Source organism: Hydractinia symbiolongicarpus, chromosome 10, assembly GCF_029227915.1.
Source record: "Hydractinia symbiolongicarpus strain clone_291-10 chromosome 10, HSymV2.1, whole genome shotgun sequence".
Lineage (NCBI taxonomy): Eukaryota > Metazoa > Cnidaria > Hydrozoa > Anthoathecata > Hydractiniidae > Hydractinia > Hydractinia symbiolongicarpus.
The window spans coordinates 23632654-23644870 of NC_079884.1; the positions used below are offsets into that span (position 1 = coordinate 23632654).

Genomic DNA, 12217 nt, shown 5'->3' on the forward strand with positions numbered 1-12217 from the left:
TTTCCCTTAGAGCGGCAATGTCGATTTTTCAATGTAGATTCTACGTAAGATTAAAATGGAGTGAAGAGGTTTTCCTTTGTCTGTGACAAACAATAATTCTCATTTTTTTAGATCCTTTAAAACAAGATCGCTTCCGTTAACATTCTGAAGAAGTTTTCTCGGCATGCCGACCTTGTCACACATAGAAGGCGGCATAAAAATGCTATCCTTGAATCACTGTAGCTTGGCTTACAGGTCGACAGTGCCGAATTGCGACGTTAATTCACAGGGCTGAACTTTAATATATAGAATGTTTCGTGTTCAGTAACGACATCTACTTACCTATCTATTTACCTCTAATTATTAAGATTTTATCAACAAAGCCTAAAACATTCCATACCTGCAGTGCGTTCTTAAATTTTATTTCCTCATACAAAGGTACAACAATTTAGAAAAATTGTTTTACCGAACGTTACAGCAACTAGTCGCTGAATATCGAGAGGCAAGCGTAACGTATCAGTTATTTATGAATCTGCATCTTTTGACAACATGCAATGATGTGTACACTAAGAGTTTGTTTATATGGAAGCCGAGCTAGGTCAGGAGCAGGGCCAGCCCGTCTACCATGATTCCGCCTAAATGCTTTTTTCAAAGAATTTTAAAATTTCTTTTATATGGAGTGACGAGATGGCTTGCTTGCGAAAATCTCGCCTATTTTACCCGATATTTTTCACACAAGCGAAAATCCAGCTTGGCAAGTGAGCCAACTTGGTTTGCCGAGCCAGTCAACCTCCATATTTTAATAATTAATTATATGAGATCGGGTGACATGGAAAGTAATGCTGTAAAAATTTGTACCGTATTCATCAGTTTGAACTCGACATGGAGGGCTGTACACTCCCTGTCCTGCACTTGTGAAAGCTGCTACCTCGATATTGTAATATGTAAACCAATCAAGACCAGTCAACTGCGAGTGTAAAGAGTCACGGCCCGAAATTATTATCCATTTCGGATATTCTCCATCTTTGTAATACTTTAAACTATATTTAGTTATAACACCATGACGACCTGCTTCAGGAACATAACCCCAAGTTATGTTCAACGATGTTCTGCTGGTGTTATATCCGTTCACGTTTACTGGTGCCATTGATGGTCCTAAAAAAGTCACAAAGATAACGTTATTTGAAGCTGAAGTGTAGAGATATATAACAAGGAGATAATTTTGCAGAAGAGAAATTGCCGAATTGTATTCAGGCAATGCATACATTCTTTAAAATAACAGAGAGGCAAAGCCACCGATAAGACATATTTTGCAGAGCCACTTTTATTTATCTTACTTGACTGGGTAGGACATTTCAACCAACCAACGGGTCGATAGATGGAAACCAAAGTTTGATGTTTCTGACAAAAAAGTTTTGAAATCAATCTTTTTTTATCAACGTTTGGTGTCCTTATGTATGTGATGAAACATGTATTCCCGTCGAATCGACAAAACGTTACAAAAAATGCGCTTTAGTTTGGTTCTGTGATAAAAACAAACAGATGGGAAGGATATGACTAATATTACGAGAGTAACTAAAGATAACGACAACTTACTGTCTTGATGCGTTCGCTTAATAACAAAATCAGTGTAAGGCCCATCAGCTATAGTTACACCAGCTACTTTAAACGCGTAAAAAGTCCATTTCTCCAAGCTTTCAATGGGTATGATAGCTTCGTTTTTCATGTGTCTAACCCATGGACCAATCACAGTAACACCATCATTAGCCACTTTTGCATATTGTACACTGTGACCACGTATATTGCCGTTCCAATCGTCCCTTGGTATTTCCCCATAACTGATATCTACACGTGTAGAAGAACGAGGGACGGCGGTAATACTCTGTGGAGCTTTGCTTGGTGCTATAAGGCAAAAAATAAATAATAAATCAAAGTTTATACACATGATATTTAGATATCATGTGTATAAACTGACTGGAATGACCAGTCTAGCCAATTCGAATGAGTTTGAGACTGATGATTGGGATTTTTCCAAGTGATAATTGCGGTGTTTACAAGTAATCATTAAAGAAGAGGCGAACTGTGCACGGCACAGCTGCTAAATAAAAGTTCTTGATAAAAGTGTTGATTTTAAAGACCATGCCGCCTGACTTGGCCTGCTGTTCCATAATAAATTAATTTGCATGTTACAGCCATAATAACAAAAAACTCCTGAAACAAAGAGTAAGAATCTTTTGATATTGAATATATTCGTAGAATTCGTATTCATAGAGATATAATTTAATGTTTTAGCATATAAAAAACATTGCAGAACGACAACGCATTACACCCAAAATAAAACGGTCTGTAAAAATGTCAGTTTTGTTTACATCTTTGTAAGTGCGTGCTGAATGATTGAAGAGTATGTAACCAAGTTTTCGCTCGGTGTCTAATATTTTGTACCAAAATTTAACCTTAAGTTTTTTTCTTTCTTTAGTGCACCCAGAACCCAAATTCTTTACAAATAAGGACACAAACGCTCGGTAAAAAGTGACCAAATTTTGTGAAGGCAGTTAATATCTTTTATTTATCCAACTAAATATAGTCTCCGATTGTTTTTATACCGACTTTTTCTATCGAGGGTAAAGGCTATTTCCACTTCAATAAAATTTTTCGCGGAATGAAACGGACTGAGACAAAACAGAACAGAAAATTTTCTACACTTTATAATATCGCACTCATTTCCATAGAGAATGTAAACTTTGCGCAATTCTCACGAGATAATCTGATTGGCTGAATAATTCGCTACCTGCAGTTTCCGTACACAACGCAAAGAAAAAGTTGAAGTCAATTCTACTTAGCTCGGAACGGAACAAACAAGAAAATTTTTCACTCACGCGATGTAAAATTGAAGTACGCATACTCAGAAGCTTTTCTGTTCCAATGCGTTCCGTTTCGTGAAACATTTTCTTGAAGTGGAAAACAGCATTAATAAGAAAACCATACAGAACACCATATGATGTCACCACTTACCTGCTTCAGCAGTACGAGTCAGCAGATCAGTTGATCTGATCCTGTAGGAAAGTCCATAATAGTAAATATACGTTCTATAGTTCGTGTATTCTTTAAGATTGTGAAATGTTTTTGTACTTGTTTCGTTTAAATGCATTGTAAATGATTCCACAGGCGCCATGTGAAGTTCGTGAAAATATAGTTTAACATATTGAAGAGTGAAATTCATTGAAGCGGGAATTCTCGGTCTGTACCATTTATATTCAATCGATGTAGAGGTTTTACTGACAACACCCGTTCTATGGAAATTTGCATTCAGGTCTATATAAAGGAACAGAAGTTGTCAAAAAGGCTACACGTGTTAACGAAATATCAATATATAAAAAAATAATAAATGTTAATATATAGTTCACCCACAAGGAGAGCTGGCTCTTTCTTTTTCTCCTAACACTGCAAAATTGTTTTGGCCGACTTTAAGTTTGAGTTTGGCTATATCTTTTTTTCCAGGTTTAGAATAGACGTAAAACATTTGAACCTTGTACCACTTTTTTTCGGATGGATTCCACGTGTATTCTCCCTTTCCATCCTTGTCTCCACTAAATATAAGAAATTTTTTTGAGTAGGTTATGTTTATGGGAGTGTTAAACTATACCAGTTATCCATAACTTTAAACGTTCAAAAAGAATAGTAATAAGGGCTTGAAAGTATCAATAGTATTCGTAAGTCTTTAAATGTTCAATGGAAACAACAAACCTTGAAATACAAAGACCCAGTTACAAGCGTGAAATAAACTCGCACGTCATTGCTTAATCGTTACACCCTCCCATTTATTATCTCCTCCACTCGTGATTTCTTTGTCACTCTTCAGTGCACTAGTCATTTTCACTTGATAATCCTTTGTTTCCTCGTCACACCCTTCATTACTCGTTATCCCCCTCTTTACTTGTTACTCCGTTCATCACTCGTTACATTGTCGTTCGCGTGTTGCTCCCTCGTTTAATCGTTGCCCCCTTGTTTAATTGTTACTCCCTCGTTTAATCGTTACTCTCTCGTTTAATCGTTACTCCCTCGTTTAATCGTTAATCCCTCGTTTAATCGTTACTCCCTCGTGTTTAATCGTACTCCCTCGTTTATTTACCTTAGACTGGGCTTTTCGGGTGTTCTTAGAAGTCAGGGGTTGGAAGGAAGGAGGGGGAGGGAGGGGGCTAAAAAGCCCCTCACTCTGCTTCAAAAATGATAAAGCAGACACCTAATGCCACAAAACTTGGCACATGTTTGTTAGCACATCGGAGGGCAATCGGGTTAAAAGTTTTCTAATTAAAACGGACGTCATCATATATTTCCAAACCCGAAAATAGGCCCAAAACGGTGAAACTTTGGAATACGAAAAACTGTTTCAAAGGGTTAGCATTACAACAGACGTGACGTAACAACAAAAATTTTTCGACTATACTGAAGCTAACCTTGAAGGAAGAAAGTATTTTGTCCTCTAAGAGCTAACTAAGAATGATGAAAAATCGTCAAATGCTTTAGAACTTATTACAAAAAAATTCAGGATTGGCTGTGCCTCCGACAGCCTAATGGTGCACTTTCTACAAAACAGCAACAACAACAACAAACATAGCTCACAACCGTCAATATCATTTGTTTCTACTTTTAATCGATAAAAATTATATTATTATTATTTATTATTATTCATATTTACACAGGTTGACTACGTCATAATATATACATATCTGATATCAATGCAGGACCTGTACAAAAATAGATGAAAGTAAAAGCTAAAAATACTATAAAAATCTTTGTTTCGAAGAGGCATAGTTAGTAAGTGCAACACTTGTGGTTGATCACCATTCGTGCTAAGAAATATACCGTTTAAAATTGACAAAAGATTTTTCATTTCGTACATCCAAGTTCAGTGTATTGAACAATTGTGGACCATAGTAGCTCGTAGTCTTTCGGCCAGATTCTGTTCTTTTGGTAATCTTATCTGCGACTTGTTACCTCTCGTGTTGATATTATGATTCACCAGCTCGTATCGAATATTGCTAACGTTATCAATTTTTTGGAGGATCTTGAAAACACAGCTTTTCTTTTACGTTCGTTTTCAATAGAAATCGAATGTTTTCTAGTATTACGAATGATAGTGTTAGCACGATTATGAAGTCCTTCAAATTTCATTTTCCAAGTATTACTTTGGTTACAATATGCAGAATAACAGTAGTGAAATATTGGTTTGATCAACGCTTTTTATATGGAATTACCTACTACAGGAGAAATCTGATGTCGTAATTTCTTCAAAAAGTATATACGAAAGCAAATCTTCTTATACACCTTGCTGTAGTGTTCGTTCAGGTTCAGATAATAATCTAACGTTATACCAAGATATTCGTAAGTACCAGACTGGTTGATGGTAGTAAATAAAATTTCAACATTACAATCATCCACTTTTGACAATCTATTTTCATACATAACAAATTCGGTTTTTCCTTTTTCGATGTTGAGAATAAGACAATTATCTCTAATCCAGGATTGTACAACATCAGCTTCTTTGTTAATAACGGATACAATGTGTGCAATTTTCCACGGCAATAATTAATTGGTTTTTATAGACTTACCCTTAGTTCTTTTCAGGTATAATTTGCATGTGCTTTTATAGTTTGAAATATTAATAGATATTACAAAAAGTTTAATTTCTTTGCAGATAGTGTCTATGTGTTGCGCTTCGTTAAGGTTTGTTATAGTTTGATTTTTTCACACGAATCGGCTACTTTTACTTTCTGGATTATATTAAATTTTGTGATAGCCCTTGTCACTCACTTTTCTTCTTTGGCAAAAACACTTCACTTCTCATCATCAAGACATTTCTCCTAGCAAAACCATTTCTCTTCTGAAAAAAGACGCTTTTCATCCTAAATCTTTTTAAATGCTTCTCATACTCATCGAAACATTTCTTAAAACAAAGCAAAAAGCATCTCTTATTCAGAAAGTTCTTTTTTGTGAAAATGAGTTTGCGCCAAATGTTTGTTCTGGAATTTTCACAAATTAAAAAATGTTAATTTACAATATTTATTTTTACAATATTTTTCTTTTCCCTTTGATATATCTACACGATGCCCTGTTTGACGACGTCCATTCAACTATGGCACATCATTTGATTTATTTTTTAAAGTTTTTTCTAGCTGGAGTAATGCCTACAGGATCGTCTAATCTGTCCAGTGTGACAGGATCAAAAAATGAACCAACAATTTATTGTTTTTAGGTTCTACGTACAACTCTTGAACGAGCTTTTTGTATCATTTGGTTATGGGTATGGTACCTATTCATCTTAGCCAAAACGATGCAGGGGATTTTGAGACATTGGATAAGTAAAGATCTGTAATGGTTAATACTTGGCAACTGCGCTGCAGCCTCCGTCCTGCGATCCAATGAATATTTGCTAACTCGAGAAACCTCCATTAAGAGGTGCCCAACGTTTTTATTTCTATGATTCTGCGTTGTTGATTTGATGGCAAATTGATCAAAAAGGTTATTTTTTTTTCGTGAGAGAAGTTAAAATTTCGTTGGCCAATACTTTAGTCGATACCAGTGGACGGGGAGAAGATAAAAATCGTTACAGCGTATGCTAAAAATAGCTAATGATGTTTTTTTTTACATTTTCTTTTGTGACATAAACTATTCGTCTTTTTCTTTTTTTGTGTTCTCCCCATTTTGAAAATATTCAAAATCATAAATTCGAGAAATTTAGTACACGCGATATACGTCTGAACTACCAATTCGCGAAATAAAAACCTCGCTTTAAAAAACTTTTGCGATAGCAAAATTATATACACGAGCGAAATTAAATGCTCTTAAGGTAGCTTGAGGAAGCGTCAAGTAAAGTGGATTCACATTCCTAATTGCTCTTATTTAAAGACAAAATTTACGGTTTTTCTCAGTTTTGAAAACATAAATACAAACCTGAGGTTGTTCTTTATTGTATTCTTCTGTTACAGTAAATTTAGTAAATGCCTTATAAATTAATTTGCCTTTTTTAAGAGAGTGTGATAGGGTACTTTGCGATGTTTATAGTTAGTTATCCCACAGTTCTGTAGCCGTCTGCTTTTCTTGTTACTATCTCGTATGCGTTTGCCGCCATTCGAGAAAGGTGAAAACAACGATGGTAATAAAAAGCAATCTGGTACCCAGAGCACTTTGAAATAAAGAGCTTTGGAAACAAGAATAAATGAAAAGGTCAATAAGAAAACTCTTGTGGTTTTAGCACACGTCTCGAGTAAAGCCTTGCTATCTTAAAATAAATACAAGGCCAATGTTTAGCAGGATTATTTTTGGAAATTCAAATACGCCTTCTCTAGCTCCAATAAAAGCCTTTTTAAATATTCTAGCCCTAAGAGCTGCAGGATGTGTTATTTGGTGGAACAGAGCAGGCTGGCATTACCAATCTTTAACTATTGCTGACGGGCGCGTTAATTATATGAAATATTATGTACGCTGTTTTTAAGGACTTCGAAAGCGTTAAGGTTAAACCTAACATGCAGGGACGGGTCCTGGTTTTATTTTACATTTCCCTTTATCATGTGTCAGAGATGCAAGTCGATCCAGATAGATCCTTTTTAAGAAGAGTAATTATATAATGAAACACAGAAGCATCAAATAATTTTTAAAGCATGCTTTGAATTATTCTCTATGGTTCATAGACAAAAGAAAAAGTTCACACTAAGTCTTGGAATTTAAATCGCTTCACATCTTCGCATCCTTTTTCGGATTTGGGTACACATAATAAGCAAAAGACTGAGAAAGAAATCTTAAATGGTCAATTTTTAGAAACTTACCCGTCCAAAGAATTTCCATCCACCATCAAATCACACTTGTTTTCGCACTCCGTTATCTCAAAAACGTGCGAAATGTTCTCGTCGGTAACTTTATACCATGTTATCACTACAGCACCAAAATTTTTACCATAAAAACCTGCGCGATTAGGCTCTAAAAAAAATTAAAACAAATCAATTTATTGAGTTAAACTTGAAGACTTTATGTTTCTTTTACAGATTCTTAAGGTGGTTTCAAATAGCGCTGTGGAGTTGATCATGTGTTAAAAACTTCAGCTCTTAAAATTCAGATGAATAAGGCAAATATCTTTTAATACATATTTTATTTTCTGATGCATATATCTAAAACAGATATTTTATAGATATTTTTGATATTTGATATTCTTAAAAGTTTTTTTCAAATATTTGATGGAAATATCGAAATAACTATTAGAAACATTGTTGTTTCTAGCAAAAAATTCAAATTACCCACAAAAAAACATAAATTGTGTTTAAAATTTGTTTTTCTGTCTGCAGAGATACAGACAATAATCACTGACAGAAGTGCTAGCATCTGTTATCGTCAATTTCCAAATATATTACAGTTTATGACATTTCGTGATAATTGAATATCCAACTGCTTCGGCATACGCCTTGTTTGTATCGTTAAGATACCAACAAGACGTATAGATACACTTTAACCCCAACCCAACCTAAACCCTCCGCCCCGTCCGCCTCTCCCACATAAAAAATACGTATTCTTTACAGCAAACTCACCTGACTCTGTCGTCAAACTAGTTAACACAAAATCGGGTTGTTCTGGGTATACAGAAGCGGTCGTTAAAGCGTTTACAGATTCAAATTCACCAAAATAGTACAACAGGAAAACCTTTTTGTGTGAATTCATATCTAGAAATTAATTACATGTTCGTAATAATTCAATCGTGTAGCCAGTTGTTTAAAATACAAACGTGTCAATTTTTGACTGCTAGATTACAAAGGCTTCGCGACAAGGACGCTTTTCCTACGGCAGCTGGATAAATTTTACGGTTTCGCCCGCCATTTATTTACCGCATTTTGTTTATATCGCTAATGCAGTTACCATTTCGCTTGACAGACAGACAGACGCATACGAGTATTGTAATATAGATTATAATGTAGTCGATAGAATGTTCTTTTATAGCTATACCACATTTCGTGTGTCTGCAGCACACAATTTTTTCACGTACAAAAAGACATAACTTTTAATAAAGAGAGTAGTTGTTGTTTCTGAATAAATCCACGAGCTCCTGTGTCCTTTATATATCACATTTTGTGTTTCCGTAGCACGACTCCACAGACAAAATACAGCTATTAATATAGAGTATGTCGTCCCCATATAAGAAAGCAAATTACAATTACGTGCTTCTTTATTAAACTTGTAACGAAATGATTTCGTTGAAACAGAAGTATGAAATGTATGAATGTTTTAGTTAATCCAACCCTTAAACTTTTTTCCGTTCCCCAAAATTCAAAGAAATTATAATTCACCTTTTTTGTGATACATCAAAATCGGACACAAACCAATTGATTTCAAAAAAATTAAAACTAACCTGGCGTCACATATGTCATACTTCCTGGAATAGGTTTATGCTTCGTATTATCTGGCATGGTCACACCAAGACCGAGAGAATTGGTACTATTTATTCCTTCGTGATACATCTTAATGTAGTACCTTGTCTTTTCGGTAAGAGGTTGTGCAATTGTTTTGCTACATAAAAACAATTTTTTGCAGCATTTATAACTGAGAGAATAACCCGTTTTTTTATCTTTTTGTTCGCCCAGAAATCCATCTTAGTAGATCCGATCCGATATTGGTCATCAGTGAACTTGAATAGGACAAATGTAAGAAAAATGTTGTTACTCCAGATGTTTTTTTTGTATTTTTTTATTGAGGAGGGGGGGAGAGGGAGGGTGAGAAGGGGAAACTTTGTATTTGTAGGGGTATAAAGGGAGGGGGATTTTACACAATTATGTCTCTCCCTTTTCAGCGTGTTTACTGCATAGCAGGATAAGGCCTATCGCATATTTCTTAGCTTTAACATCTTGAAATAGTAAGGATACGGTAACCCCTTGAAACACATTTAAAATATCCCCTCTGCTGGCCATATTAACCCTAACATAACCTCATTTTATCCCTAACAATAAATATTTTTGATTCTTTTTTAAAAAATATCAGGAAAATATGCCAAAGAATCAAATTAAAAATATATTGAAAAAAAAGACCCTGAAGGGGGTTGCCGTATCCTTCAACCCTTATAAAAAATATAAATATAATTACGTGAGCAAAACTGATTCCACCAATTTTCTGTTCATAAAAGCCCTTGCTCCTAAAGAGCTTTAACAAGATATATACTTACCTTTCATAGTTGTCACTGCTGGCAACTTGTTCATCTTTCAGCGTCCTTCCTTCGTATAGGATGAATTTACACCGTCTTGAGCATTTTAGGTGAAACAAATACTGGCCAGTCATTGGGGTAATGAAATAAGCTTTATAACTCACCAAATGGTGGATAAAGAAGACATACTCGGATTCGAAATTTGGAAGATATTTAATTTCGTAAGGACTTGTTGGAAATGGAAATTTCTCTATGTTATAAATGTTTTTGAACTCATTAGGCTCGTATGGGTAGTATATCTCTCTAATAACTCCTCCAGTATCAGTGGATAAAAATTCTAAATTAAAAAACAAAAAACACAATATACCTGGAAATTGGAATTACTTTATTTGTCTGAAACTATATACTTCTAACAACAATCATGCACTAACTTATATACGCTAACTGTGTCCGTGTTTCTGACAGGTAAACCAAATTACATTATCACGATTCTCCTCAGAAGCGTAGCTATATTCTTATCTTAAAAAATTTACATTTCTAATTGGCTAGAACAAATCATGTGATATAATAAGGCGGTTTGATTGGCTAGGAATTCTATAAAATTGTTGTCTATTTCGTTTTAACCGTTCTAAACTTTTGTCCTATTTTAAGGAAATTAACAAAGCAACGATGCAAAGAACAGTAAGTTTGTTCAATAACTATAATGTTCAACAATAAAATTATTTTCTGTATTACTTTTGTCGTTTAATTAAAATTAAAAAAATCCACTCAAGTATTTTAATATTTCAGTGCCTATATGCGGATTCTTCCACGGCTTACATAGTCAGGAGTCCCCACGCTCATGTTTTCGATGTAAAATACATAGAAAGAAATTAAAAGTTATGAGCGTCGGGTACAAATATCGGATCGTACAATCTGGCCACTCTGATTGACCGAAAAGTCTCTCAAACTATAGATACGTTTCGTTGGACATTGCTTTAGTAAGTTTGCCCATGCAAAAGAAAATAAATAAAAACCACAACAAATAAAATAGCGGTGAGGCCACACGAAGTAAAGGTGAAGTAGTTTATGGTTAAGATATAATTTCGGTTTGTCTGTTCAGTATTTATAATATTGTTGAAGGTTTATCATTTTTTGAACATGATAATTCAGTAGGCGACGTTTTACGAAAACCTTATCTCATCATCGGGCAAAATATAATGATGTTGGATATGTATGTATATAATTGCAGAGAATTAAGAGTTGACCAATCAGGAGGAGCTGTTAAATGGCTACTTTTTTCCTAAGAATAGAAACTATTCCTTGGGAAATTGATTAGAAATGCGTGTTTATCACTTTCTACACTGTTGACTGTTTCTTTTGTCTTTCTAGTCGTTGTTCTAGATTTTATGTTAATGGTTTTTCTCCTCATTCCAGTTAAACTATTGCTCCAGCCGTGATCCGCATTTTCCCTTTTTTTGTTCACATCTCTGTTTTTTAATGAACGCATATACCTTAGTTTTTTTTGTCTCGCGACACCTGGGGCAAATGCTGATGCTGTGAATTCCTCTTATGTTTCACTATTGGTTCGATTTGGTCTTATCTTTATTTCATTTTCCATTTGTGTCATGACTTTTTGACTTTATCCATTTACGATCAATGCATTAATAAACTATAGACTAAGTTGCATTCTTTAATATCCAATCTCCTGTTTCTTCTCCTGTTGTTGGCACGACTTAACAGTGAAGAGATGCCACTTTCTTTGCAAGATTTTTGTTGGTTTGATTTGTAGTTCAGGTACTGGTCAGAGTAAGTGGGTTTCCGATACACTGAAACTGAAATAGTATCTTTCTTGCGTTTGACTAACGTGTCAAAAAAAGCGCTACTGTCATCTTGTTTACGTTCAACAGTGCATTCGACTTATTGTTGAGGCCGTTTATGTTTTCGTGGAACATTTATAGATGGGACATTTTGATTATAACGAATACGTCACCAACGTATTTCTGCCAAATCTTTAGACGTCTGCCTGATGCGAGCAATACTGCTTTACGTATATTTCAGCAACTCCGTCTGATTGAGTGT

The 12217-nt window shown here is 34.8% G+C and overlaps 1 protein-coding gene across 1 annotated transcript in view; it reads right to left on the reverse strand.

Annotated features, from left to right (window-relative positions):
* Positions 1–12217, reverse strand: part of LOC130613360 (protein sidekick-1-like) — a 31876-nt gene that overhangs the window by 11899 nt on the left and 7760 nt on the right. Inside the window, exons 3-10 of the mRNA XM_057434719.1 lie at positions 10178–10493; positions 9371–9528; positions 8556–8687; positions 7803–7953; positions 3388–3566; positions 2992–3291; positions 1576–1881; positions 838–1134 (exon numbers count right to left, since the gene is read on the reverse strand). Of these exons, the coding sequence (XP_057290702.1) occupies positions 838–1134; positions 1576–1881; positions 2992–3291; positions 3388–3566; positions 7803–7953; positions 8556–8687; positions 9371–9528; positions 10178–10493 (1839 nt within the window). The remainder of the gene's footprint in view (positions 1–837; positions 1135–1575; positions 1882–2991; positions 3292–3387; positions 3567–7802; positions 7954–8555; positions 8688–9370; positions 9529–10177; positions 10494–12217) is intronic.